The sequence below is a fragment of the Hypanus sabinus genome, chromosome 20, assembly GCF_030144855.1.
Source record: "Hypanus sabinus isolate sHypSab1 chromosome 20, sHypSab1.hap1, whole genome shotgun sequence".
Lineage (NCBI taxonomy): Eukaryota > Metazoa > Chordata > Chondrichthyes > Myliobatiformes > Dasyatidae > Hypanus > Hypanus sabinus.
In genome coordinates this window covers 14159739-14187594 of record NC_082725.1, presented here as the reverse complement: position 1 = coordinate 14187594, position 27856 = coordinate 14159739, and the positions used below count along the sequence as shown (strand labels likewise).

At 38.7% G+C, this 27856-nt stretch overlaps 1 protein-coding gene across 2 annotated transcripts in view; it reads left to right on the top strand.

Annotated features, from left to right (window-relative positions):
* Positions 1-26151, top strand: part of tent4a (terminal nucleotidyltransferase 4A) — a 78329-nt gene extending 52178 nt beyond the window's left edge. Inside the window, exons 7-13 of one of the 2 annotated variants that reach the window (XM_059945125.1) lie at positions 5257-5470; positions 10425-10551; positions 12661-12758; positions 18546-18724; positions 18944-19102; positions 21226-21291; positions 22431-26151. In XM_059945125.1, coding sequence (XP_059801108.1) covers positions 5257-5470; positions 10425-10551; positions 12661-12758; positions 18546-18724; positions 18944-19102; positions 21226-21291; positions 22431-22607 — 1020 coding nt within the window. In that variant the 3' untranslated portion in view covers positions 22608-26151. The remainder of the gene's footprint in view (positions 1-5256; positions 5471-10424; positions 10552-12660; positions 12759-18545; positions 18725-18943; positions 19103-21225; positions 21292-22430) is intronic. The other variant, XM_059945126.1, reaches the window with a different exon arrangement.
* Positions 26152-27856: the final 1705 nt, after the last annotated feature.

Genomic DNA, 27856 nt, shown 5'->3' with positions numbered 1-27856 from the left:
GGGTGAGTGGCAAGGAGAAAGCCATTGGGGGTAAAAAACTCGCATGAAGTCTTGGCTGGAGTTTGCCAGAAGGCATGTGGGAGACTGAAGTCAGCTGGAAGAAGGTTCCGCAGTCTGATGAAACAAAAATTGAGCTTTTTGACCATCAGACTATATGCTATGTTTGGCATAAGCCAAGCACTGCACATTATCAAAAACACACCATCCCTACCATGAAGCATGGTGGTGGCTGCGTGATGCTGTGGGGGATGCTTCACTGCAGCAGGCTCTGGAAGGCTTGTGAAGGTAGAGTGTAAAATGAATGCAGCAAAGTACAGGGAAAAATGGGAGGGAAACCTGATGCAGTCCGCAACAGAACAGTGAGTTGGGAGAAGAATTGTTTTCCAGCAAGATAATGACCCTAAAGCATAAAGCCAGACTTCATAGGAATAGCTTAAAAGCAACAAAGTTATAGTCCTTGAGTGGTTAAGTCAGAGTCCAGGCCTCAATCCAATTGAAAATGTGTGGCTGGACTTGAAAATTACTGTTCATTCGGGATCCCCATGCAGTCTGACACAACTTGAGCAGTTTTGTTAAGAAGAATGGGGAAAAATTGCAGTGTCCAGATGTGCAAAGCTGGTAGACCTATCCACACAGACTCAAGGTTGTAATTGCTGCCAAAGATGCACCTACTAAACACTGACTTGAAGGGGCTAAGTAATTAAGTAATCAATTATTTTGTGTTTAATAATTGTAATAATTTTAAATCAATTTGTAGAAATTTGTTTTCAATTTGAAACCAGTTTTTTCTGTTGATCAGCAGCAGAAATGGCAAATTAAATCCACTGTCATTTAATGTGGTAAAGCAATAAAACATGAAAATTTCTGATGGCGGTTGGGGTTGAATACTTTTTATATAGCTAGGGTGTCTTTGCACAGTACTGTATTTATCAATGTGGAGCAGAGGGTGTGTTTGTCAATCTGGCTGGAGCAAAGGATGTTGGGAATGGTGAGGGAAGAGCACCACAGGAGGGGTGTGGGACATATGGCAGAGAAGGAGTGCCAACAGTGGAGGGTGGCACGGGTGCAGATACTCTTAGCTCTGAGACTTCAGGCAAGGCAATTTGTTTCCAAACAATTGGTTTATTGATTGTTATAGAACATCACTCTGGTGTTTCCCATTCCCTCCCCTCTTCTTCCCCTTTTCCCAACAGTGATTTTCCCTCTTCTACCTCCTTCCCACCCTGTCCACAATAGAGACCCATATCAGAATCGGGTTTATCATCACACAAATGTTCTTTTTGTGTGGCAGTAGTGCAATGTATACTTAAAACTACAACAGTACTGAGCAAAAGTTGTAGGCACCCTAGCTATGTACAGTACCCATAAAAAGTATTCAACTCCCTTGGAAGTGCTCATGTTTTATTGTTTTACAACATTGAATCACAGGGGATTTAATTTGGCTTTTTTGACACTAATCAACAGAAAAGTCACTTTTTTTAAAATTTAAAAAAAAAAATTTTTGTTAGTTTTTCAAGACATTTTACAAATTAAAAACCCCAAATCCCAATTAGGAACATTAAAACAGTGCAAAATTAAGCATACAATAAAAATATGCTACAAAGGAAGAGAATTTAGCAAAAAAAAAGCACCTGAATTAAGAGGAAGGTTATGAAAGTACTCGAGAAAAGGTCCCCAGACCTTATGGAACTTTAGGTCCAAATTAAGAAATGAATAATGAATTTTTTCAAGGTCCAAGCAGGCCATAATGTCGTTAAGCCATTGAGCATGAGTGGGCGGGGCAACATCTCTCCATCTAAGGAGGATCAAGCATCTAGCCAGGAGAGAGGCAAAGGATAATATTCGGCATTTGGTCGGACCCAGACATAATTCTGTCTCGCCCCAAAAACCGAACAGAGCAATTAAGGGGTTTGGTTCTAGGTGCTTATTCAGAATACACGATAACATAGTGAAGACATCTTTCCAGATTTCTCCAAGCTAGGACAGAACCAGTACATATGGATGAGAGAAGCCACGCCCCTTTTGCATTTAACACAGAGCGGACTAACGCTAGGGTAGAATCGAGATAGTTTAGATTTAGACAAATGGGCTCTATGAACAATCTTAAACTGTAAAAGGCAGTGGCGAGCACAAAGAGAGGTTGAGTTAACCGATTTGAGAACTGAATCCCAGCTCTCCTCAGATAAGGAGATATTTAAATCCTGCTCCCAGGCCATTTTGATTTTATCCATGGGGGCCCGTCGTAAGGCTGCTAGTTTATCTCAGATGATTGATATTAAGCCTTTACCTAGTGGATTCATGGAAAGAAATAAGTCCATAGCATTTTTCGCAGGCATTTCAGGAAAGTTAGGAATTAAAGGAGCAATAAAGTGTCGGATTTGGAGATATCTGAAAAAATGAGCATTGGGCAGATTGAACTTAACAGAGAGCTGCTGAAAAGAAGCGAAGCGATTATCAATGAAAAGATCTTCAAAATGTCTAATGCCCTTCCTATACCAAACCTGGAATGCTGAATCGTATGTAGTAGGTAAAAAAAAGGTGATTATGAGCAATAGGGCTGGAAATGGAAAACCCCTGGAAACCATAGCATTTCCTGATCTGAGCCCATATACGCAAAGTGTGTCTAACAAGAGGATTAGCTATTGATCTGGGCAGACTACTAGGGAGTGCAGAGCCAAGAAGTGCAGAGATAGATAATTCTTTAGTGGAGCTCAGCTCCATCGCCACCCAGTTAGGGCATTCAGGTTGGCCATGGAAGAAAGACCAGAAGGTAGCACAACGTATATTAGCTGCCCAATAATATAAGCGAAAGTTAGGTAAAGCCATGCCACCCTCTTTTTTAGATTTTTGGAGATGGATTTTATTAATTCTAGCGCGCTTATTCTGCCACAGATATGACAAAATAATAGAGTCTAAGGAATCAAAAAAAGATTTAGGAATAAAAATTGGGATAGATTGAAATAGGTATAAAAATTTGGGGAGAACATACATTTTAACAACATTAATACGACCTACCAAAGACATAGATAGAGGTGACCATTGTACCAGACTCTGTTTTATAGCATATGAAAGATTGGCAAAGTTTTCACGAAAGAGATCTTTGAACTTCCTTGTGACTGTAGTTCCAAGATAAGTAAATTGATTATGGACTACTTTAAAAGGGAGATCATGAAATGTTAGTTCTTGTGCTTCTTTATTAATTGGGAGAAGTTCACTCTTATGTAAATTAAGTTTATAGCCAGAGATCTGGCTAAACTGGTCAAGAAGTGAAAACATTAGAGGTAAGGATGTAGACGGATTTGAGAGAAAGAGTAATAAGTCATCAGCGTAGAGAGAAACTTTATGCTCAATACCCCCTCTCCAAATCCCAGTCAATTCAGGGCAGTTTCGAAATGCTATCGCCAGAGGTTCCATAGCCAAATCAAAGAGAAAGGGAGAAAAGTCACTTTTGTGTTAAAGTGAAAACTATACAAATTGGTCTAAATTTATTACAATTATTAAACACAAAATAATTGCATAATTACTCATTCCCTTCAAGTCAATATTTAGTTTGTACCTTTGGCAGCAATTACAGCCTTGAGTCTGTTGATAAGCCTGTATCGGATTTGCACATCTGGATACTGCAGTTTTTCCCCATTTGTCTTAAACTGCTCACCCTGGCAGACTGAGTGAACTAGGCTTTTGACTTGGCCACTCCTGCTTTTAAGCAATTAGTGTGTAGATTTGGCTTTATACTTGGGGGTCATTGTCTTGCTGGAAAATAAATCTCCCAGTCGCAGTACTCTTGCAGACTGCATCAGGATTTTCCTGTATTTTGCGCATTTATTTTACCCTCTACCTTCACATGCCTTCCAGGGCCTGCTGTAGTGAAGCATTCCCACAGCATGATGCAGCCACCACCATGCTTCACAATAGGGATGGTGTGTTTTCGATGACACAAGGTGTTTGGTTTTCTCCAAGCGTAGCGTTTACTCTGATGGCCAAAATTTCACTTTTGGTTTCATCAGACCATAGGAGCTCAGTCTCCCATGTGCCTTTTTGCAAACTAGCCGTGATTTCACGTGAGTTATTTTAAACAGTGGCTTTCTCTTTGCCTAAAGCCAGCACTCCTGCAGAGTTGTCAGACCTCTTGTTGGCCTCCCTCACAAGTCCCCTTGCACGGTCACTCAGTTTTTGAGGACGGCTTGCTTCAGGCAGATTCACAGCTGTGCCGTATTCTTTCCATTTCTTGATGATTGATGTAACTGTACTGACTTGGAAATTTTCTTCTATCCATCTCCTGACTTGTGCTTTTCAGGAACCTTTTTTGCGGAGTTGCTTGGAGTACACTTTTGTCTTCATGGTGCAGTTCTTGCCAGAATACTGACTTGCCAGCAGTTCCAGATACAGATGTGTTTTTACTACATACAATTGGAAAAACTTTGACTGCACACAGTGATCTCCATTCAACTAATTGTGACTTTTAAAACCAATTGGCTTCACTACTGATGGTTTGGTGTGTCATATTAAAAGGGAGGATACTTATGCAATCGATTCATTTGTATTTTATATTTGTAATTAATTTAGATCACTTTGCAGAGGTCTGTTTTCACTTTGACACGAACAAGTCTTTCTCTGTTCGATTAGTGTCAAAACAAAGCCAAGTTAAATCCACTGTGATTCAATGTTGTAAAACGATAAAACATAAACTTAAAGGGAGGTGAATACACCTTGTATATAAGCACTGTGTGTGCCTAAGACTTTGGCATTAATGGGGTTTCTTTTCTCAGATGAGCTTCACATTATCTCCATTGCACAAGTTTAGTGCAAAGGGAATGTTCATTATAATTAGGGAGGTGAAGGGCTAGCTTATTGCAAATTTACTGATTTTTAATTAACCCTAAGTTTTAAAAATTAAAATGTGAAAATTCACTTGCTGTTTAAAACAAAGAAATGCTGGGAAGGAGGTTGTAAACAGCTGTGAAAGGTTTGAAGGGTTTCAAGGCATGGGTTGTCTCAGAACACTAGATGCCATGCTTCTGTCCAAACTGTTTCATTGGCATTTAGGATGTCTTTTGGCCAGCAGAGTGGGCATTCCAATCAGTTAAGTGCAAGTATGGTTAGACCATAGATGGTCACTCAGCTAGATTTATTGGCTGGCAAGATCTGGTCCTGTATTCTTCATGTTTTAAAATACTTGACTATGAAAGCTAATGGGTTTACCACTTTGGAAAAGTGGATACTTTCAAGCTAATCTCTGAACCTTGAACATTTCAGTTACATCCAAGGATTGATGCCAGAAGGCCTACTGTAAATCTTGGAGTTCTTCTGGTGGAATTCTTTGAACTGTATGGGAGACATTTTAATTACTTGAAAACTGGTATTAGAATAAGAAGTGGAGGTGCGTACGTTGCCAAAGATGAAATCATGAAGAACATGACCAATGGATACAGACCATCCATGTTATGTATTGAAGATCCTCTGGTTCCAGGTAATTCAAAGTGATTAAGAATGCATTTTGCTTGAGTGCCTTGCCTGCTTTAACCAAGTAACTGGCTTGGAGCAGTACAAGATAATTTCATCATTGTACTATAAATAGAAAAACAACAAATGTTAGAAATATGATATAAAAGCAGGAAATATTGGAAAACCTCAACAGGTCAGGCAACATCTGTGAGAAAAGAAGTGACTAGCATTGCAGGTCAGACACCTTTCAGACAGTTGGGTCTTCAACCTGAAGTGTTATCACTATTTCTCTTGACACAGATGCTTCTTGACCTGTTTAAAGCTGCCAACATTTTCTACTCTTATTAAATTAATATAATGTCTTGGTCTTAGGGGAATCCTTCAGGGAACAAGTTAATGTTTTTGTGGTTCTGAGGTGACTGAAGCCATTGTGGAAATGCAAATGGTTCCACCGATGGGGCATGTAGTGCCTGATGGAGTATGAGGGTGGGTAGTTTGAGGTGGTATGCTTCTCACACCACTTACACAACTTTCTCTGCATTTTTGATATTTGGACTGAGGTTCTTAATAGCATCCCAAAAGAGTAGTCAAACCAGGAATTCTCAAGAGACTGAAGAGATATTGAATTTTTAAGAGGATTTTGACTGGACTTTTGATTCTGTCCTCATCTTGTTATAAGCCTCAGTGAAGTGGCAGTTTTGATATCAGGGGTAAACAGTATGGCCTTGACCAGTGGAGCGCATATTGAGTATCACATTACCTGCGTAAGGGAAGAAGATGTGCCAAGCACCTCAGAGACTGTAAATGTGACATAAGTACCATTATGAAGAAAGCACAGCAGTACCTTGACTTCCTTATGAGTTTGTGAAGATTCAGCATGTCATCTAAAACTTTGACAAACTTGCGTAGATGTGTGGTGGAGAGCTATATTGACTGGTTACGTCATGGCCTGATATGGAACCACCAGTGCTCCTGAATGGAAAAGCCTACAAAAAGTGATTTAGTTTAGTCCATCATGGGTAAAGTCCTCACCACCATTTTGCACATATACATGGAGTGCAGTCTCAGGAGTGCAGCAACACGATCAAGTACTCCCACCATCCAGGCCATACTCTTTGCTGCTGCCATCAGAATGAAGAAGCAAGAGTCTCAGGACCCCCACCATCAAGTTCAGCAACAGTTATTACCCCTTAACCATCAGGTTCCTGAACCAGAGGGATAACTAAACTGAACTTCACTCACCTCATCTCTGAACTGTTCCCACAACCTACAGACTCACCTTTAAGGACTCTTCATCTCACATCCTCAATATTTACTGCTCATTTATTTTAGCTTTTTTTATTTACACTGTTTGTTGCATTTGCACATTGGTTGTTTGTCTGTCTTGTAGTTTGCAGTCCTTCATTGATTCTATGTTTTTTCTTGTATTTACTGTGAATGCTCGCAAGAAAATGAATCTCAGGGGTTGCTGTATGTACTCTGAGAAGCCCACCTTCTCCTTTGAGAAGAGGAAATCTAGCTGAGAAGTGCAAAGGGAAAAAGTTAAGGCAGGGATCTTGTATATGATCTCAGCTGAAGAGCTACTTCCTGAATCATTGTATGGATTCTGCCATCCAGAATCATGATGGATACCAACGTCGAACAACTCAGCGATAGGGCACCAACTGATGTACAGTACACTTTAAATCAATAGAACCTTCAGGATCAATCAGCTATACACAAAAAACATTGCTTTTAGTTCCTTCATGAAAACATGCACACCAAACCTATAAATATGCAAATGAAGGAAATCTTGGTGCAGGCTGTGTCACTGCCAAATACAGGGGAGCTCTTTTGCGTAATATACGTTTTATGCACTGGATGATTGCCTGATGAATTAAAATGTTCTGAAATAGCTGTTGCACATATTTTGCTTTCTTCAAGAAATTATTTAGTGGAATTAATTGCATTGCCTCAAAATGAACCTATCAAAGTATAAGCCCCTCATTGATACTGATTTTTTTGGGTGATGTCCATCCTTGGATGCAGGAATACTTCCTAGCTACAATGAAAGTTGGCGGTACTCTCATCATGATTTAAAGGGTGTGAAATAAATCTTGAATTTGACCACAAGACACAGGAGCAGAATTAAGCCATTCAGTCCATTGAGTCTGCTCCGCCATTCCATCATGGCTGATTCCGGATCCCACAGAACCTCATATACCTGTCTTCTCGCCATATCCTTTGATGCCCTGACTGATCAGAAAACGATCAACTTCCGTCTTAAATATACCCACAGACTTGACCTCCACAGTAGTCTGGGGCAGAGCATTCCACAGATTCACTGCTCTCCAGCTAAATAAAAAGGTGGCCCCTCAATTTTAAGGCTGTGCCCTCTAGTTCTGGATACCCCCACCAAAGGAAATATTCTCTCCACATGCACCCTATCCAGTGCTTTCAACATACTGTAGGATTCAGTGAGATCCCCCTATATTCTTCTAAATTCCAGTGAATACAGGCCCAAAGCTGCCAAATACTTATATGTTAATCCCTTCATTCCTGGAATCATCCTCATGAACCTCCTCTGGACTGTCCAATGACAGCACATCCTTTCTGAGATATTGGCCTGAAAACTGCTGACAGTGCTAATTTGGCTTATTTAATCATTAGTCTCCCAAGTACCTTGAAACCTCATCCTTAATAATAGACTCCAACATTTTCTCAACCACTGAGGTTAGGCTACGTGGCCTATAATTTCCTTTCTTTTGCCTTCTTCCCTTAGAGTGGAATGACATTTACAATCTTCCAGTCCTCTGGGACCATGCCAGAATCAAGTGATTCTTGAAAGATCATGACCAATGCATCCATTGTCTCTTCAGCAACCTCTCTCAGGACTCTGGGATGTAGTCCATCTGGACCAGGTGACTTATCCACCTTAAGACCTTTCAGTTTGCCTAGCACCTTTACCTTTGTAAGAGCAATGGCACTCACTCTTGCTCCCTGACACTCACAGACCTGTGGCACACTGCTAGTGTCTTCCACAGTGAAGACAGATGCAAAGTAGCCATTAAATTCATCTGCCATTTCATTGTCCTCCATAACTACCTCACCAGCATAATTTTCCAGTGGTCCAATATTAACTCGACTCCCTTTTATTCTTCATATAACTGAAAAAAACTTTTGGTATCCCGCTTTATATTATTGGCTAGTCTGCCCTCATATTTTGTCTTTTCCCTTCTTGTAGCTCTTTTTAGTTGCCTCTTGTTGGATTTTAAAAGCTTCCCAATCATCCAGCTTCCCACTCACTTTTGCTACCTTATTTGGCCTTTCCTTGCTTTTAACTTCCTTTGTCAGCCACAATTGCCTTCCCCTGCCATTTGAGTAATTCTTCCTCTGTGGGGCATATTTATCTTGTGCCTTGTGAACTATTCCCAGAAACTTCTGCCATCTCTGCTCTGCTGTCATCCCCGCCAGTATTCTCCTCCAGTGCACCTGGGCAAACTCCTCCCTCATGCCTCTGTAATTCCCTTTATTCCATTGCAATACTGATATGTGACTTGTGTTTTTCTCTCTCTCTCAAATTGCAGTATGAATTCAATCATATTATGATCACTGTCTCCTAAGGATTAAGCTCCTTAATAATATCTGGGTTATTACACAATACCCAATCTAAGATGGCCTTTCTCTGAATAGACTCAAACACAAGCTGCTCTAAAAAGCCATCTTGTAGGCTTTCAACAAATTCCTCCTCTTGCAATCCGAAACCAATCTGATTTTCACAATTCCCTTGAATTTTGAAGTCCTCCATTACAATTGTCATTATCCTTATTATATGCCTTTTCCAGCTCCCAATCTGAACCCATGTCTTGGCTACAATTTGGAAGCTTATATATGATTCCCATAATGTTTTTCTCACCCTTGCTATTTCTTAACTACACCCACAAAGATTCAACATTATCTGACCCTATGTCACATTTTTCTAAAGATCTCTTGCCACCAGAGCCACACCACTGCCTATGCCTAATCTGGGCAGTCGTGCAGTTTGCAAAAATACCAGTACTGGCTAATTGGGTCATTGGTTAATCAGGGCAGTCACTTATCTGGGATGACTCCAGAAGAACAAAAACTATCAAGAAAATAGCTATGATTCACTTCATTTATTAGGGACACTGTGCCACTTAATTGGGACAGGAGTTGAACAGTTTATAACTAGTAATAGTTATGTGTGACCGTGCTTTGAGCAAACAGTTTTTAACTAGTGAGGTTGCATGTGTTTGTGTTCAAAAAGCAACAATTTTTGTCACAAATATTTGGCAAGAAATAAGTAGCAAGACAATTCAGAACTGTGTTGCTCACTGAAGTTTCAAGCAGTGGAGATTCCACAAACAGCTGAGAGTGCAAATTAAATGTTTTTACTACTTCAGGAGCTATGAAGTGTTAGAAAGTATTGGCAATGATCTTGAATGTTACAATGAAAATGAAGATTTGGAAGATGCAGTTGTCGAAAACAATGTTTGAAGGCAGTCCTTCAATGTTCAATGTTTGAAGGAATATCTGCACTGTGTCTGCAATAATTTTATTCAATTACATTCAATGAAAATAACATGGCAGTGTGAATTCCTCCAATAACTATTTGGAGCTAATACAGTTTTATAGTACTGCAGTAGTATTGCTAGTGTTCTAATTTGTTCTGTATTCCATTTAAACATATAATTTCTTCCTCAGTTAAACGGTAGTTTGTCTTTTTTATATCTTTTTTAGCTATTTCCACAAAGGTTTAGCTAATTGTGACAGCCACTTAATTGGGCCCAAATGTACTGGTTAACCTAAATACACTACATTAACAAAACCTTTGCAATGGCTGTTTGGGACTGTAATGATTATTCAGAATTTAAATTACATTTGAACTCTATACAGTCACAATTTTTTTTCAGTAATGGTTCATGTTCAGCACTCAAAGCTACTGATGAATAATTTTGAATGTTGCTCCCTTCTGGTAGGAAATGATGTAGGGAGGAGTTCATATGGAGCCATGCAAGTCAAGCAGGTGTTTGATTATGCATACATTGTCCTAAGTCACGCCGTGTCACCGCTGGCAAGATCTTACCCAAACAAAGATTCTGAGAGGTATTGGTTTATTATTGTCAAATGCATTGTATTATTTTTATTTCTTACATCCAAGGGAGTAAAAATCTTTGTTGCGTCTCCATTGCCAATATAAGCAATAATGTGGGAGGATATTGCCTAAACACTAGGATTATATACATAATTGTTTTGTATACGTGTATGTGCAGTCAGATACACAATCGGATCACTACAGTCAGATATGCAATCAGGTCAATGTGTATTGATAAATCTAATGGCCTGATGAAAAGCTTTCCTGGATCCCATTGGTCTTGGCCTTAATGCTACGGTACCCTTTGCCATACTGTAGCAGCTGAAACAGTTTGTGGTTAGGGTGGCTGGAATCGGTGATGATTGTCTGGGTCCTTTTTACACATCTGCTGTAAATGTCCTTAATAGAGGGAAGATCACATCCACAAATGTGCTGGGCTGTCCGCAACACTCTCTGCAATGCCCTGTGATTGATGGTGGTAGAGTTCCCATTCAAGGCAATGACACAGCCAGTCAGGATGCTCTCAATGGTGTCCCTGTAGAAAGTCTAAGGGTTTGGGGACTCATGCCAAACTACTTACGCTGAGGCGCTGTTGTGCTTTTTTTCACCACGTAGCAAGTATGTACAGTCCAGATGAGATCCTTGGTGATGTGTATACCGAGGAGCTTGAACCTCTGCGCTACAGTCCCCTTGATGTCAATAGGGACTAGACAGTCTCCATTCCTCCCATAAAGCACGATCAATATTTTTTTGACATTTGACCGAAAGGTTTTTTTGGCATCAGTGTGCTAGGGCATTGACTTCTTTGTCGGCTGACTCATCATTGTTGGAAATGAGGCCTATCAATATTGTGTCGTCTGAAAATTTGATAAGATTGGAGCTGTGCTTGGCAACACAGTCATGGCTGAAAAGGGAGTAGAGGAGAAGCCTCAGGACACAAGCCTGGGGTATTCCTGTGTGTTGAGGGGCAGAGGTGAGGGAGCCCATCCTTACCACCTGCCAGCAATCTGACAGGAAGTCCAGGATCCAGCTGCACAAGGCTGGTGCAGGCAAAGGTCTCTGAGCTACTTGTTGAGCCTGGGGGGTATTATGGTGTTGAATGCTGAACTATAGTCCCAAGAACAGCATTCTAACATAAGTATCCCTCTTTTCCAGGTGAGTGAGGATGGTGTGTAGAGCTATGGCATTGTCTGTTGATTGGTTGTGTTTGTAGCTGAATTATAGGGGGTCCAGTGTGGGTGGTAGCATTTTGCACATGCTGTTCTTGAACAGCCTCTGAAAACGTTTGCTTTTGAGCTGAGTGCAACAGGACACCAGTCGTTCAGACATGTTACCTTGGTTTTCTTTGGTACAGGGGCAATGGTGGATATTTTGAAGCAGGAGGACTGTAAATAATGTACCAAAACGCAATGAAAAGCTTATCTTGCATAATGTTCATGCAGCTCAAATCATTTTACAGTGCATTGAGGTAAACAAGATAAAGTGCAGGTGAACAATAAGTTCAAGATCACGGTGAGGTCAAGATTGAGGTCATGAGAGCATAATTGTACATGAGGTCCATTCAGGAGATGGAGGCTGTCCTTGAGCCTGGTGGTGTATGCTTTGTATTCTTTGCCCAAAGGGAGAAAAGAAAATCCTTTTGAAGATGGACAAAGAAGCAAAATTTCTCTAAATGAAAGACATTTTACTAAAATAGCAGATGGTGCACCGCATACAATTTAGCTTTATAATTCTTAATTTGACTAAAGGGGTAAAGGAAAAAAAGGGCTTATTTTAATAAAACAGCCTAATGTGCACAAGTTGGAGCTCAGTTTCCCCTTCGCCAATTCTCCTTTGATCTCCCTGGGCTTCATTGAATCATCGCCCTGCTCCAGGTCAAGACCTCTTCTCTCCGGCATCTTCTCCCTTCATCTCCCGCTGAACAAAAGACCCAGCTCACCTCAGTGTCAGGCACACAACTCGAAAGCACACCCCCTTCAACAGACAGCTCACATTCTCTAAAGCACCTGTTATCTCTAACCATATCCCAAACATTGCTTCTACAGAAAGACCATTGCGTTACCAGTGAAACCTTTCCCAGCGTGTTACATTTGCTTTGTATTTATTTATTTTTTTTGCAGCACACTTGGAAGAATCATTAAAGTGACCCAAGAGGTAATAGATTACAGGGAGTGGATCAGGAAGAAATGGGGTGCGATTGTAGGATCACCTGATTCTGGTATGTAATGCTTTCCTGCACTGAGTTGGTGTAGAATTAAAGTATAAATCTCATTTTTTTAATAGTGTCATAGTCAAGTAAACCTACTTTGAGTCTAACAAAGTTTTTTTCTTTACCTGGTAGGATTTGGAAAATTCTTATCACCTTTCACGTAAAATGTTTTGCATTTTTACTACATTAAGTTAGGGTCAATTTTATTATAAATGGAGCCCATTCACCTTGTATTTTCAACATGCAAGTACAATTAATATTGTAAGCTGATGTTTAATTTGTTATTTTGGGTTATAGCAGCTAGAACAGAGGTATTGTCATGCTAAAATACAATTGAAAAAAGATAAATGTGTAGTAGGGAAGCTTTTAGAAATCAGGAAAACATGGACATTAAGAAAAATCTGAAGGAATGTAGTTTGAGAAGTTGTTTAATAAACCATTACTCAAAAATGTGGTCTATTGTATTAGTCATGCTTGAGAAGCTACCTTAAAGACAGGAAACAGAATCAGGTTTATTATCACTATAGGTATCATGAAATTTGTTTTGTGGAAGCAGTACAGTATCAAGACACAAATTACTTACGTTCAAAATAACTTATGCCAAACAGAGAAATAATTAGATGGTGTTTTATGAATAGTAAATGATTGTTCAGACAGGAGGATGTTTATCACTGCTATTTCCCAGTGATTGACACTTGGACATAGTGCTAATATTGATCACCTTGCAGCATATAGGTTAAAGTTTTCCAAATTTGTGGATGACATCCACTTGATTGAGATGTAGAAAGGGCAAGCTAGATGAATGAGTAAAGAAGTGGATGAAAATGAATGGAGTAATATGCAGTGATATACCTTGACTGAATGTATAAGGGAAGGCCATATAGACTGACTAGCACAGGGTCTGCAGGAACAGGGACTTGAGTGTGTGGCAAAAGCAATTTGGGTGTAAAGCATGTGGAATTCTGGTAATACCATTCAGATGAATTGAGAGCAAAATCTGAAGTTATATTAAAACAGTACTGAATGTTGTTTAGGCTTCAAATGGAGCAGTGTGTCCAATTCTGATGGTCAGATAAACATCAGAGTCTTGGAGAATGTTTAAATAGCATCGTTCTATTGATTGAGGGATTTCAGATGTTGGATTAGACATGACATACTGGAGAATACCAGCTTTTCAAGTATTTATGAACTGGAGTCAATATTGTTTAGCATGGATAGAGCATTGGGTAATGAAAATAAAAACCATTAAGTTGACAAATTGTAACTACAGGGCACTACAGGGATCAGTTTGGGGGCCTTGACTAGCCTGCACAAAAAGACAGATTTTTCTGAAAATTTGAAGATGGTCAAAGAAGCAGGGTATTATAAAATTTCTGTAAATGAAGGACAGGTAATCGAGTTGACTAAAAATATTTGCTGTTGGAATATAATGTGATGAGTGCTTCTGTCCAGAAGGTCTAGGTATCATTTTTGATGAAATATGGTTAACAAACCGTTGAGTGAATAACTGATCCAATGGAATATTGGATTTTATTATAAGAAGAATGACCTTTAACAGTAAGATTCTGACTGCGTTTGCCTGGGTAAATAATGAGATTTTCTTTCTGTATAGCAAAATTAGGGGCATGGTTTCGGAATAAATAGTTGCTCATTTAAGAATAGTAAGGAGACCTCTAGTTGTAGTTAAAGGTATTGCATTTTCTGTCAATGATAGACACTAATGTTTTTATTAATTGTTGAGACTCTGCCTGTTTCATTCATCTGAAGAGGACTTGGCTATTCTGACATCTAGTGAGGTTAATGGAATCACCTGCTTTAATTTTTGTGGTTTGTTGATACAGTTCCCAAGAATGGGCGAATTGCATTGTGCTCTGCCTAGAAAAGATTAATTTCATCAGGAATTGTTTTTACCAAGGGCCAAATTAGTGGTGAAGCAGCATGTGTACAAAAGCACTCACTGCTTTTGCTTCTACTCGGCATCATTGACCATGGTTCATAGTGCTTAATTATCTCAGCACTACACAATAGCTGTAGATCTTCCTTGACAACACGCAAAAAAATGCTGGAGGAACTCAGCAGGTTGGGCAGCATCTATGGAAAGGAATAAAGAGTTGATGTTCAGCACCGAGAAACGGCAACTCTTCAATTCCTTAGATGCTGCCTTTCCTGCTGAGTTCCTCCTGCATTTTGTGTGTTACTCTGCTTTTACAGTATCTCAACATCTCTAGTGTTTAGTTTTTCTTGGTGAAATGCCCTAGGCCAACAATGTTCAACTGCTTCAGAATGTTCTTTCCATTATAAGGTTTAAAATTTTTCAATTAATTCATAATATTCAGATCCTGCATGCAGCAAGACCTAACCGTCATTCATTTCTGCTGATGAGTAGAAAATGAAATCTGTAACACAAGTATCAGGTGATATTTCTGTCTCAGCCCTCTATACATACACCACTTTCAGATAGCAGTATGACATCTAAACTTGAACTGCATTTGGAGAAATGCCCATCCACTACAGTTCTGCTTTCCGTCATGCCAACGGTGGATACAGTTTGTCAACATGTCTCAGATCCCTTGAACTTTAACCTTCTGGACTAGTGACCTTCCATCTGTGACCTTGTCAAAGACTTAGGTCCGTTGTAGACCATATTTGCCACTCTGTTTCATCAATTTCTTAATTCATTAAAATCTCAATCAGTTTTAATTTTCTTGCAGAAAACCATGCTAACTCCTGATTACTACCTGCCTTTTACAAGTGAACATAACTCCAGTCTCTCAGTCTTCAACAACTTCACTTTTAATTATGTAAGGCTCACCAGCTCGTTTCCAGGCTTATCCCAGCTATTCTTTCCCCTTTTTCAACAAGGGGCCCTCACCCATGGCTAACAAAGTTCAAGAATCGCAATCAGAATCATAGTAATTTCTTTGCTTGTTCCCCTTAACCCCAGGCCCTAGGGTTTTATCCATCTTAAAGTACGCCATCATCGATACCACTTCCTACATCATGATACAGACAGATTCCAGAGTATCAGTTTCTTATTTCTCCAGCTTCCACATCCTTATCTAATCCAGACGAAGGGTCTCGACTGAAACTCAGGTTTCCCACCACAGATGCTGCCTGTCAGTTTTTCCAGCATTTGTTTGTTGCTCCACATCCTTTTGGTCTTCCCTGATATCCCTGCTCAGGTGTACAAAATAGAGATACAATAGAACCCACTTAAATAAACAGACTATCTAACACCCAATATGCACGGAAAAAATGCATTGTGCAAACAAACAAGTGAAGTTCACAAAAGTCTGTAGCTAATCCAGTATTTTGTTAGCTGCAGGCCACAGCCTCAGCTCGGTTCAGAGACAAGTAAACCTCACAGAGCAGCAAGCTGAACTGGCATGCCCTATCCGTTGCCTCTGGTCCCGGCACTCACCTGTTTAATCTGTCCCAGTGCTTAAAACAGCCACACCATGGGTTCATCCTCACTCTCTGACCCAGACACTGCTGCCTCGATATGCTTTTGGGCCCAGATCCTACTGCCTCGATTCGGACCATACCCTACCTTTCCAATTCAGCCTGGCACTTAAATCAATCAAACCTCGAGTCTCTCCTCACTCTTGGGCCCAGGGCTGGACCACATCGCCTCAACTCTGCCGCATCAAATCACCTCTAAGGCTGCTCCAGTGATGGCCAAACATTGGCTTATTCCTCACTCTTGGGCCCTGGTCCCATTGTCTTGATTCGGCCCATATGTGCCATGCTGCAACCATCCTGCACCTTCGAGACTACATTCACACTGCAAAAATGGCAGGCCATTTAGGTGTTTCTAAATTTCTTTTGCACAACTATATCTGTCTTATGTTGCTAATACTGATATTAGTATCAGCATTGATATGGGCCATGGCTCTGGCTACTCACCCGCTTTCAAAATGTTCTTTACCCCACTCTGAGCACTCCTATTACTGGCACCTGGGAGGCAGTCTTAAGTGATATTATAAATCCAAACTACTGACAGAAATGAGGAACAATCTTACCTTGCCCAACTGTATATTGCCACTCATCCTTCTCAGTGAAACCTCACTTGTCACAAGTCACTGTACTTTGACCTCAGTGACACCTGTTCTGAAAATGGCCACTCTCACTTTTCCTACCTCCCATTCCCCAATTTGACAGGTTTGTTAATCTTATTGACAGGTGTAGGGCAATAGACCTTGTCCATGTGGACTTCAGCAATGCTGTAACAACATCCCAAGTGGTAGGCTGGTCTAGAAGAATTAGTTCATATGAGATGCAGTGTGAGCTAGACTATTGGATACAAAATTGGAGTCAAGGGTAGTAGACCCTTGGAGTTGATGAATTGGAGTGAAGAGGAGTCAGAGTAGTGTTGTTTTTCCAGATTGGAGGCCTGTGTCTAGTAGTGCTGCAAGGATTGGTGCTACAGTTTGTATTAACAACATGAACGTGAATATAGGTAGTATGCTTAATAAGTTTGATGATAGTGAAATCAGTGGTATAGTGTACAATGAAGGTTATCTAAGATTACAGCAGCATTTAGATTTACTGGGAAAGTAGAAAAAGGTGAATTGGAATTTAACACAACGTAAATGAAGTGTTGCATTTTAGGAAGTTGAGTCAGGGCAGGATTTGCTTAGTAAATGGCTGGGTCCTGGAAGTTGTTGTAAACAGAGACCTAGGAGTATAACTATGTAGTTCACTGAAAGTGGTGGCATAAGTAGACATTGGTGAAGACTGAATTTGGTCTTCCTTGCTCACAGCATTGAGCACGTAGAGTTGGAATGCTGTGTAACATTTGTACAAGATGTTGATGAGATGGCATTTAAGGTATTTGTGTGCATTTCTGGTCACCCAGTTATTGGAAGGGCGTTATTAAACTAGGAAGGGTATGGAAAAGATTCTCACAGATGTTGCCAGGACTGTAGGGCATGACATCCAAGGGAAGACCAGATAGGCTGGGGCTTTTCCCTGCGGTGAGAGAGGTTGAGGGGTGAGTTCATGGAGGTATATAAAATCATTAAGGGCAAAGATAATGAGAATGGCCAGTTTTACTCCCAAGATGAGGGAATCTATTACTCAGGGGAATAGATTAAAGGGAAAAAAATTTTTTTTAGAGGACTGAGGGGTAGCCTTTTCACAGATGGTATGTGGAGCAAGCTTCCAAAGGAAACATTCAAGGTGAGTACAATTACACAGGGTAGGGAAGGGTTTGGGGGATTTGGGCCTAACACAAACATATGAGGCTAGTTCATATGGTCACATTTGGCTGTCATTTTCTCTCTGACATTGGCTGTACTTCATTGGAAGTTTGGGGAGATTTGATATTTCAAATTTCTGTAGATGTACTGTGGAGAGCATTCTGACTAGTTGCATCACAGCCTGGTATGGAAGATCAAATGCCTAGATCCTGGTTGTAGACTCAGCCAGTTCCATCGTAGGCACAAACCTCCATACCATCAAGGACATCTTTAAGAGACAGCGCCTCAGCAGGTGACATCCATCATTAAGATCCCTCACCATCTGGGACATGTGCTGTTCTCATCACTGCCACCAGTAAGGAGGACAGGAGCCTGAAGACCCACACTCAATTCAGAAATAGCTTCTTCCCTCTGCCATCAGATGAACCTTGCCTCATGATTTTTTTGACTATTTATTTTGTAACTTGTAGCCTTTTGTCTTTGCACTACTGTTGCTGTAAAATAACAGATTGCATGTCAAGCAAGACAGTGATAAGATAACTTGTTCAAACTGACTCTTGTGTATTTCTACGTCTTCTTGTTCTTCCCAAATCAGATAATAGTGTTAAGATTGAACCAGTGGATAAGACTACTAGTAATATCAACAGAGAACACCAACAGGGCCGAGATTCTGAGTCTCCATATAGCCAAGCATCACCTATGTCATTGTCAAGCCCGCAGCAGCTCTCATCTGCCTCCTCTTCATCAGCTGCTTCACTGTCTGGAAGTGATATAGTAAGTATGGTCATCCAACAAACTAAAATGGCTTTAATAGTTCGTGTCCAATATTGTACTCAAAATTACATCTAAAATACATTTATTAATTATTTGGAATAATAGGTTGATGTTATTATTTTGAAATTGATCTTGTGAAGCCAGTTTATAGTAAATTCTAATATATTGACATCAGTTGCAATAGCACTATGAAAGTGTTTTTAATGGTGCTTTTGACAGGATTCTGATTCTACACCATGCACAACTCCAAACCTTCACCACTTTGGCATCCCTGCATTAGCTCCTTTGATGGCAACTTTAGCACCTACACTGCCCATCCCAAGTGGGAAACCACAGCCAAATATAACAGGTGCATTGATAGTGACTTCAAATACTCAGGTGAGAAAGTTGTTGTCCTTTGAGTACTTCAATCTCCCTTTTCAACTTTCAAAGTCAGCAGGTCTTGAGCATAAGCAAATGTAATCCAGGGTGGCCAATCTTTCAGTTCGTAGGCCATCAAAATAAGTTTTAGTCCATTGCTCATTAGGGTTTACCAGTAGTTCTAGAGACTTTGTAAAACAGTTGTGTTCTCTAATCTTGTTACCATTGCTCACTTTATTACAAGAGAATCCTAACATCTTGATCTCCATCTTGAATTTTGTTAAATATTTACTAATTCTATGGAAGCTCTACTTGCACATTTCGCAATGTAAATTTAACAAAAATAATTAATTTCTTGGGTTCTGCACCACAGAGTACTTTTCCAGTAACTGTTTTAATTGAATTATTGATGGATAACATTCTGAACTTGAATATCCCACTTTGATAATGAAGACTTGAAAGCCGAAATGCCTATTAAATGAAACTAGTTTTAGAAGGAAGGATCCATTCTGTTCCTCAATAAAAATTTACATAACTTAAAATGCTTCAATACTTTCACATCCAGACTTGCCACCTCATTGCTCAATTATGTTCTAAAAATGTCTTGTGCATAATTACTAATTTCTTAATGGTTAATACTCTCTTGGTGTGGTAAATGTGTCTGCTGCAGCTCCATGGTTGGGAAGCAGCTAGTTATGACTGAATGTATTCATCCCAAGTGGAGGAGGTAAGGTGGATGCAAGGAAGGGAAGAAAAACTCGGCAAAATTGTGGGGTGGAAGATTAATTTAATGGAAAGCCAAGCATACCTACCTAAAAATAGGTATAAGCCCTATGTTAGAAATGGGACATTTATTAATTTTCAGTTATTCAGTTTATCTAGTTCTAATTATTTAGGTTTTATGTCAAACCCTGTACTGTGGTAAATAATTTTGAGAAAAAAAATGTTGGTCTGAATTTATAATTTGTAAGATGTATTCATGCACTTAGGATTCATGCATCTCAACAAGGAATTGCAGATAAACCTTACTCCATTTCATAAAATCTCATATTTCAGTATTTGATGATTGAGCTACTTTGACTGTGATTGAAGTTGTGCTTAACACAAGTGAAATTGGAAAGTCTACAGAGCCAGTCACACATCATGGGAACAGTGTCACATGAAGGCCAGGAGTAGTAGACTTCTTTTTGGAAAGGATTTGAGTTGATGAATGACCTAAGCTTCATTGTCCTGAGGCCCATTATAACTCATTGATTATTGTTTTATTTAAGAACAGTTAATTCAGCACAGAAAAATGAACTGGACTTTTTGTCATTTGTGTCTGTACTGTGATGGCTGAGATGGTTTATTCACTGATCCTTCAGAGGAACAAAGTGATGCTATAATAATTATCTAAAACCTTAGATGGCTCAAACCATTCAACTCTTATTCAAACCATTCACAACTGTTACAGTCTGTTTTCTCCCAAGTAATTATCACTGCCTTTAATACCTCTTTGCAAAGGTTGTGGAAAAGTCTGTTTGAAATTTGTGCTTTTTAATATGCAATATAATTTTCTATGACCTGAAAAGTTGCACTGATCTAACAGAATTTAGCTTCTGCCTTCTATTCCACATTATAATTTTTGCCATTGTCATGAATAAGAGTTTTAGTTCTATACTTGTATAAACTTTTCAAGACAGCTACTTAAAATTAAATGGAATGTGCATTATAGAAAAGGCCATTTGGTGGAAACATTTGATACCAGCATTTACATTACCACTTCAGATTTTCATGTCATCCTTTGCCTAACACACAGGATTACACAATCTCTCCTTTTTTACTAGATTTTTGTTTCCTTTTGATGTATCTATGCTATACATTTAAATCACTGCATATGTTTAATATGGGAAGGAATGTTCCTATTTATGATTTTGACTCGATGGAAATTTTAAACACTTTAAAACACACCCTGCAATTATTTGTTTAATAGAGTGCGATGCTGATAATGTTTTGTATGTGTTTTAGAATTAAAATATCATTTAAGATTATAAAATAAGAAAACCAATGAAACTTTAATGCAAGTAATTTCATTAGCAGATTTTAGTTTCTTTTTTAAAGTAGACAGGTAATTAATTTTGTCAATTTTCTACCATGTACAGGCTAGGATTGCTGTCTCACCAGCCAGTATTGGTGTTTCCACACACCCTGCACTTCCTTCCAGGCAGGTTGGTATTGAAGGAGCACCATTGAATCCTGTCACTGCTGTATTTCCTATCCCCCCTACTGCATTCTCTAGCCTTCTGTCAAGTCTAAATATGCATCACGAGGTAGGAACCAGTGAAGTGAAAATAAAAACCAACCACTACGGTGCTAGTACCAGACTGAACTTATACCTTTAGAAAGCACAATTTGCAAATTTCTTAAATGGTGATATTTGCAAAATAATTTTGGCTTGGGGTAGTAATGTTCTGTACAGTAATTAGAGAATAATTGTCTTAAACTTTAAGGCTTTGAGCAACTTTTGATGCTATATATATGCATATAGAAAAACACTAAAGGTTGGACCTTGTTTCCCAATAGCTGAAGAATGATGTCTAAAATTGAAAGTAATTAGTACATCTTGTCTGTCAAAGGCAGGGCAAATGAGTGGGAGAGGAATTCATTATTTTTATTCGGTATTTATATATGTATGTTGGGCCATATTAAATATTTGAATTTATGATTTTTTGGGGGGGAAATTAGCCAAGTAACTACACAGTCCTGTTCAGAGGGGAATAAAACTGATTTTTGAACAGGTCAAAGGAACAAGTAAGGAATAACATAAGCCATCAGGAATTAAATGGGTTACATTTGGAAAGTTAAGACTGTGTTCCTTCTAAAATAGTCCAAATTGGTTTTAAAACCCCATTTCATAAGCATTGAAACAGCTGAATTAGCATTTGGCTAAATTTTGGGGTCAATGCAAGGAGAAATTATAGGTGAGTCTGTTGAATTCTCGAATGCTGTGATTTGATCTGTTTAAACTGCGCAAAGTTTTGAGCTTGGTTTCTAGACTGCGTTACTTAATCTTGGAAATCAATTGCGCATATGAACAGAAGATAACTTTACAATCCCTATTCCTGATTGTTGTTTAGTGATGCTCCCAACAGTAGTAATCTTTCTTACCGACTGTTAACTGCAACACTTGGGTGAAGTCTGAGGAACAAGTGATCTACAATAACATTTTATATTTAAATTTCTGAAGATCAATGTTTAAAATGAATGTTTGTTTTCCTGATATTTTAATGGATTTAATTGGTCTCTTGGAGATCAGGATTCCCATTTATTGACTTTGTTTCCCTTTTTGTCTTTTATAACATCACAGCAGCACAATGGGCCAAAGTATTCGGTGAAGGGACTCCATAATCAAGGCTCTAGTCATAATTCAGTTGGAGGTATGAAGCAGCCAGTCATTCACAGAGGGCATAACCAATATAATCGCACCATCTCTAAAAGGAGAAGACAGACAAGGGATACCATAACTGTTAGTTTAAGTCGGTAGGGGTGTGCCATTGGAAATCATCCTCAGTCTTCTTAAAACTGATCTCAACATCAGACTGGAAATAAAGACCAGCATTTACTTGCAGTTAGTGGATATTGGTTAATATCTGCAACTGGCTGTTTGCATGTGTCCGATTATGATGGTTGAACTCCATCTTACAGAACATATCATCTTGTGCTAAGTATTTGTGAAGCCTTATTGGATATGGAGGTTTTGCTTTCCATAGTTCTCAAGTAAGTCGCTGCTGGAACGGCTCTGGTGATAGACCTGCAAGAGCTTGAAGCTTTCACCACAAAACTCTGCAGTTGATGAGCATTTCCTGCAATTCTTCATGGCAGAGGCAAACTTAAGGAATCCTTTAACCCGAGGGTCATTCTAGTAGCTGATCTAGGTGGATGTTTTCATGGCAATTAGTTTTGCCGCTTCTTAGTCATGGTTTCATACATATATCAGAACTTTTTACTCTGTACATATTGAACAAATTGTATCATTCGTGCAATAACTGTTTTCAGAAGTTTTTATTTAATTTTCATATGATGTTATTATCACATGTTTAAGTTATATTTAAGTGGAGGAGGGAAACATTTTTCAAGTTTACAAATCCTTTCCCAGGTTGCATATTCTAAGTTTGTAGAGGATTCTTAGTTTGGCAGGTTTGATATTTAAGCTGAGTGTGCTAACACTGTAAGGGATTTTGTTGAGTAGTTCTGGCTCCTTGATTCATTATATAATGCTCAGTACTAACCAGAAGTTTTAAAGAAAGTTAGCGCAACTGGAATCATTTTTTCTTCTGCTTTGGTCATTATTTGTGTTTTAGGCTGCGTTTTCTCAGGGTCTGTTTATAGTCACCTTGAATCTATAACTTCTGATTTGAATAAGAGCCAGAAACGCAAGTCTTAACAACACTGAAGAAGCATACTCAAATTTTGTCCGAACTTGGAGAACTTTGTTCAGTGTTTAAAGTCATGCTAGTCATAAAAACATAACCTGTTAATGTTGGGGTCCAAATGGCATTTATGAATGATGTTCCCAGCTAACAGAATGTGGTGGAAGGAATTATGTTGATTCTATTAAAGAATCTGTATACCAGTATGCATATGTTCTATTAGGAGCAAAAAAAAGTACTTCTACTGTATGCATTTGTAGGAAGTGTTTTGATGCAGTATTGCAATGGACAACAAAGATTTTAACTCAACTGTAATGCTGGCACTTAATGAATATTACTCATGCATACAGTTAGACTATGCAAGATTTTTTTCATGACAACCACTGTTTTGTTACCTTTTTGGAAGAGAGAAAAACTACAGCCTGCCTAGCCCTATGTTTTAAAGAATGTACCACAGTTGCCCTGAGGGATTTGATCTGCCTTCTGTATTGCCTGAATTAAGTTGAAATTTAAACACGAAATGAAGAGGTGCCGACCCAACTAAACACTAATAGGTGGATGAAGTCCATTTGTGGAGGTGGTTTTGTTTGGAGATAATATTGCCATGACATTCAGGAATTCGAAAGAAAACACTTGGAAAATTTTCAAGCTTAGTCTTTTCTCAGTAACGGTATACAAGGACATTTCATAATGTTACTTCTATATTATTGTGTGATACTGCGAGCTCACTGCCATGATTTTCTGTTGCATGCTGTTGACTTGTTTAGCTGGTGTGCTTTATATTCTATAACATTCCAGTAAAGTCCACACTTTGTACACACTGTAATTTCATGAAAATAATTATCTGTTAAATTTGTTTTACAGGAGGGTTAAATTTGTAGAAATTTTGTTGATGTAGCATTCAAATTTGCCAGTTGAAAATTTAAGAAAAAACACTGTAGATGCCAGAAATCTGAAATAAAAGCAAATGGTTGGAAACAGTCAGATCAACCAGCACCTGTGGAAAACAGAAAACTAGGGTCTGTTCTAGGGTTTTTACCTGAAATGTTAATGTGGTTTCTCTCTCCTGAAATCGCTGCTTGATGTGCTGGGTGTTTCCAACATCTTGTTTATAAATTTGTCAAACTGCCCTCATGAAAGTGGACATTATAATAGTAGTGGAAACTTCCAAGTGCAGGTGTTAGTGCCTCCACTCCAGTGTAATTAGCATGATAGTGAGTCAAAGTATTTCCAAATTCATAATGGGCATGGTAGAATAATGCAGTGCAGAGAATTATTTTTGTTCAACTATAGATTATGTATCAATAATCTATTCATTCTTGCTCTGTAGAATGACAGGTATAATGTAAAGCCAAAATGAAAGTTTTGTAGCTACACATTCCAATGCACGAACAAATTTTGGGGCAATATTTTGCCTGTAATGTATTCTAGATGCTGCATATCATTCCACATAGTGACAGGTATTTCCCTATGCCACTGTTTTGAAACTGCTTTTCATTAATGCGGGTCATCGAGGTCTCAGCATTTGGGTTTCTCTGTACCTTTGGTTAGTGAAACTGGGACACCTTTGCTGTACAGTTAGAAGGCTTTAGTTTCTCATGATTGCTTTCAGAATTGTGATTCCTGTCCATAATTTATCAGTATAATTGTGACTTAAAACTGGACACAGGGTGAACAGATACTGCTAAGTTTTCTAATCTGAAATAAAAAGTAATGAAATCAGGGTGGTGTATTTTGCACAAAATCCTAACATGCATTGTTAGGATATCTGAACCATATGCTATGATTTTCCACAAAGTGCCCGTTTAAAAAAAAACAATTGTGATTTGAGTTTTATTTCCTTGTAAATCAGGAAATTTTTGATTATATATTTAAAGAACTTTCATTTCACCAAGTGTCAGCCATAGTAAACAGGGATTTTGTTTTTAATTGGCTCAGTGTATTTAAACTCTTAAATTTAAGTGAATTTGTTTCCAGTTGACATTGATGCTACCTTTGCTGACTTTGTAGCATCTTGTCTAACACGAAATCCTAAATTGTCACTTAATTTCATGTTTTCTTAACGGTTTATTGTTGTCAGAAAACTTCAAGTTTTCTACAATTGTTTTGTAATTCCACTGGACTGAAACTGAGGGCTAAATTGTCAGAATTAGCTTCTGTAGCAATTAGACCCTGCCAGTTACAAAAATGGTGAGAACAAATTATTTTTATGAAATTACTGTACAAGGTATCAGTTTAATCATACTGGTGATCCCACCAAACAGTACAGCTCAAACCAAAGCTCAAATGAAAAAGGGTGAAATTGTGCTGAAATGATTTTCTATTGATTATAACATCTAGCTATATAAGCTTCAGCAATGGCAGAAACACATTACTTTGTACATATTCGGTTTATGCAATTAACATCTGAAAATGCTGTGTATTTTGTGGTGCTAGATAACCATCTGTATCATGTTCAAGTCGTGTCATGGTGAACAATGAATTAGCCAGATTACCACTGTGGGGCTGTACGTTCTTGCGTACAAAAAAAAAAAGAATCGTGTTTAGGACTCTACTGGGGCAACTTGTTACGGCAAGTGAAAATTCAACATATTTTTTATGTATAGTTTTCTATTCTTTGATTATTTTTAATAAACTTACTGAAACAATTGTATTTGATCTATTGTACAAATATATTTGAGTATTTGTGAGTGTGGGCCAAGTCACAATTCTTGCTCACTTTATCTTTTACAACTAATTTGCATTGTTGGATTTTAGAATTGGTGCTGATTAGTTTTAGAATGAATGTTAAGCTGAAAATGGACACCTAATGAAGAGTCTTGGTCCAATATATCAACTGTTTATTCCTTTTAGATGCTGCCTGACATCCTGAGATCCCCCAGCATTTTGTGGGTTACATCAAAATTTTGCCTTCAAGATTATTTCTTCTGCCATCTGATATTTTTTTAAACAGAGCACACTTTTGGTTAAATCATTACTAACTTGATTCTGTCCCACACAATTTAACATTCGCTTCACCTTTTTCTATTTTCCATTCAGTCCTGAAGATGTTTCTTTTAACAAGATATGGCATTTAACAGTCGAACTCTTCACTTTTTTCATCTGCCTAGACTTCAAAGCCTGTGCAAAACTATTGCTTCTGATACTATTCTCATTCCCTTCTTTCCCAACCTGTCAGGCTAGACAGTCAATATTGTTCCAGCCTAAACTTCAATGTCATCTTTCTCTGCTATATTAACTCACGCTGTCTCAGAATTCTTAACTTCTTTCCTCATTTGAGCTTCCTCAAAGCAGCACTCAGTGCAAAACAGGAGACTCTAAAGTCCATGCTGACTCGAAGGGAAGCCATCCCATTTGTCTCATTCCTACTCATTTTTCTCTGCCCATATAATATTCTCATATACCAACAAGCTCTCCTTTGATTCAGTTTTGCCGTTTGGTTAAGATGTAGACAATTAACATATTTTTGGGATGTAGGAGGTAGTGTTGCAAAATGAAAGTCCAAACATACAAAACGAATGCCTGAAGTTGGGATCAAGCTAATTTCACTAATGGTGTGAAGCAGCAGCACTAACCACAGTAATAACATACCGCTCTTACTCTTCCCATTTTATTGCCTGGTTCCAATGCTTGCAAGTTCTCTTGACCTTTCAATCAGTTGTTGTTTCCTGCACCAAATCTGCCATTTTAAGCTTCTCCCTCAAAACCCAACCTTGCCCTCTAAATACCATTGTTTCATCTCCAACGTTCCTTTCCTCTTGATGGCTAAAACACAAAATTCACTCATTCCTGAGTTTGCTAATATTCTGTGATTGGCGCTAGTGCCTTGACTATTTTAACCGTGATGCTTCAGTGTCTTTTTTTGATGATGCATTTTTTAAGGTGCATTAAGGTGGCTCACTACTGCCAGAGGTGTGATTGGAATGATCGGAGTTGTTTTGTCCTTCTCTCTGGTCCCAAGATGGCAGATTAATTTTGTAGCTGGTTTTATCCATTTTAGCTAAGTTTGTCTTTAGAACATTGTACCAATTTGCCAGTGGTGACAACCTCTTTTCATAACTGTCCTCTTAAGAACTCTTTGCCATATGATCTCTCTTTGTTTCCACCCTTTTCAGACCTATTCAATTATTCTCTACTGCCCTTTACCGTTACATTTTGTAAGCAATGTTGTTCATCTGTTTGCAGTTATGATGCAAGGCCATTAACACCCCCTTCTCCTCCAATTCTGCCTTATCTGCTTATTTCCTGCATTTTCTGTATTTATTTCTTGTCTGTTACCTCAGTAAATCTTAGCATTTTTCACCCACTCTCTCCACTTTGAAAGCTTAAAAATTGTGCCATGCTTTGGTTACCTTCAAGTACA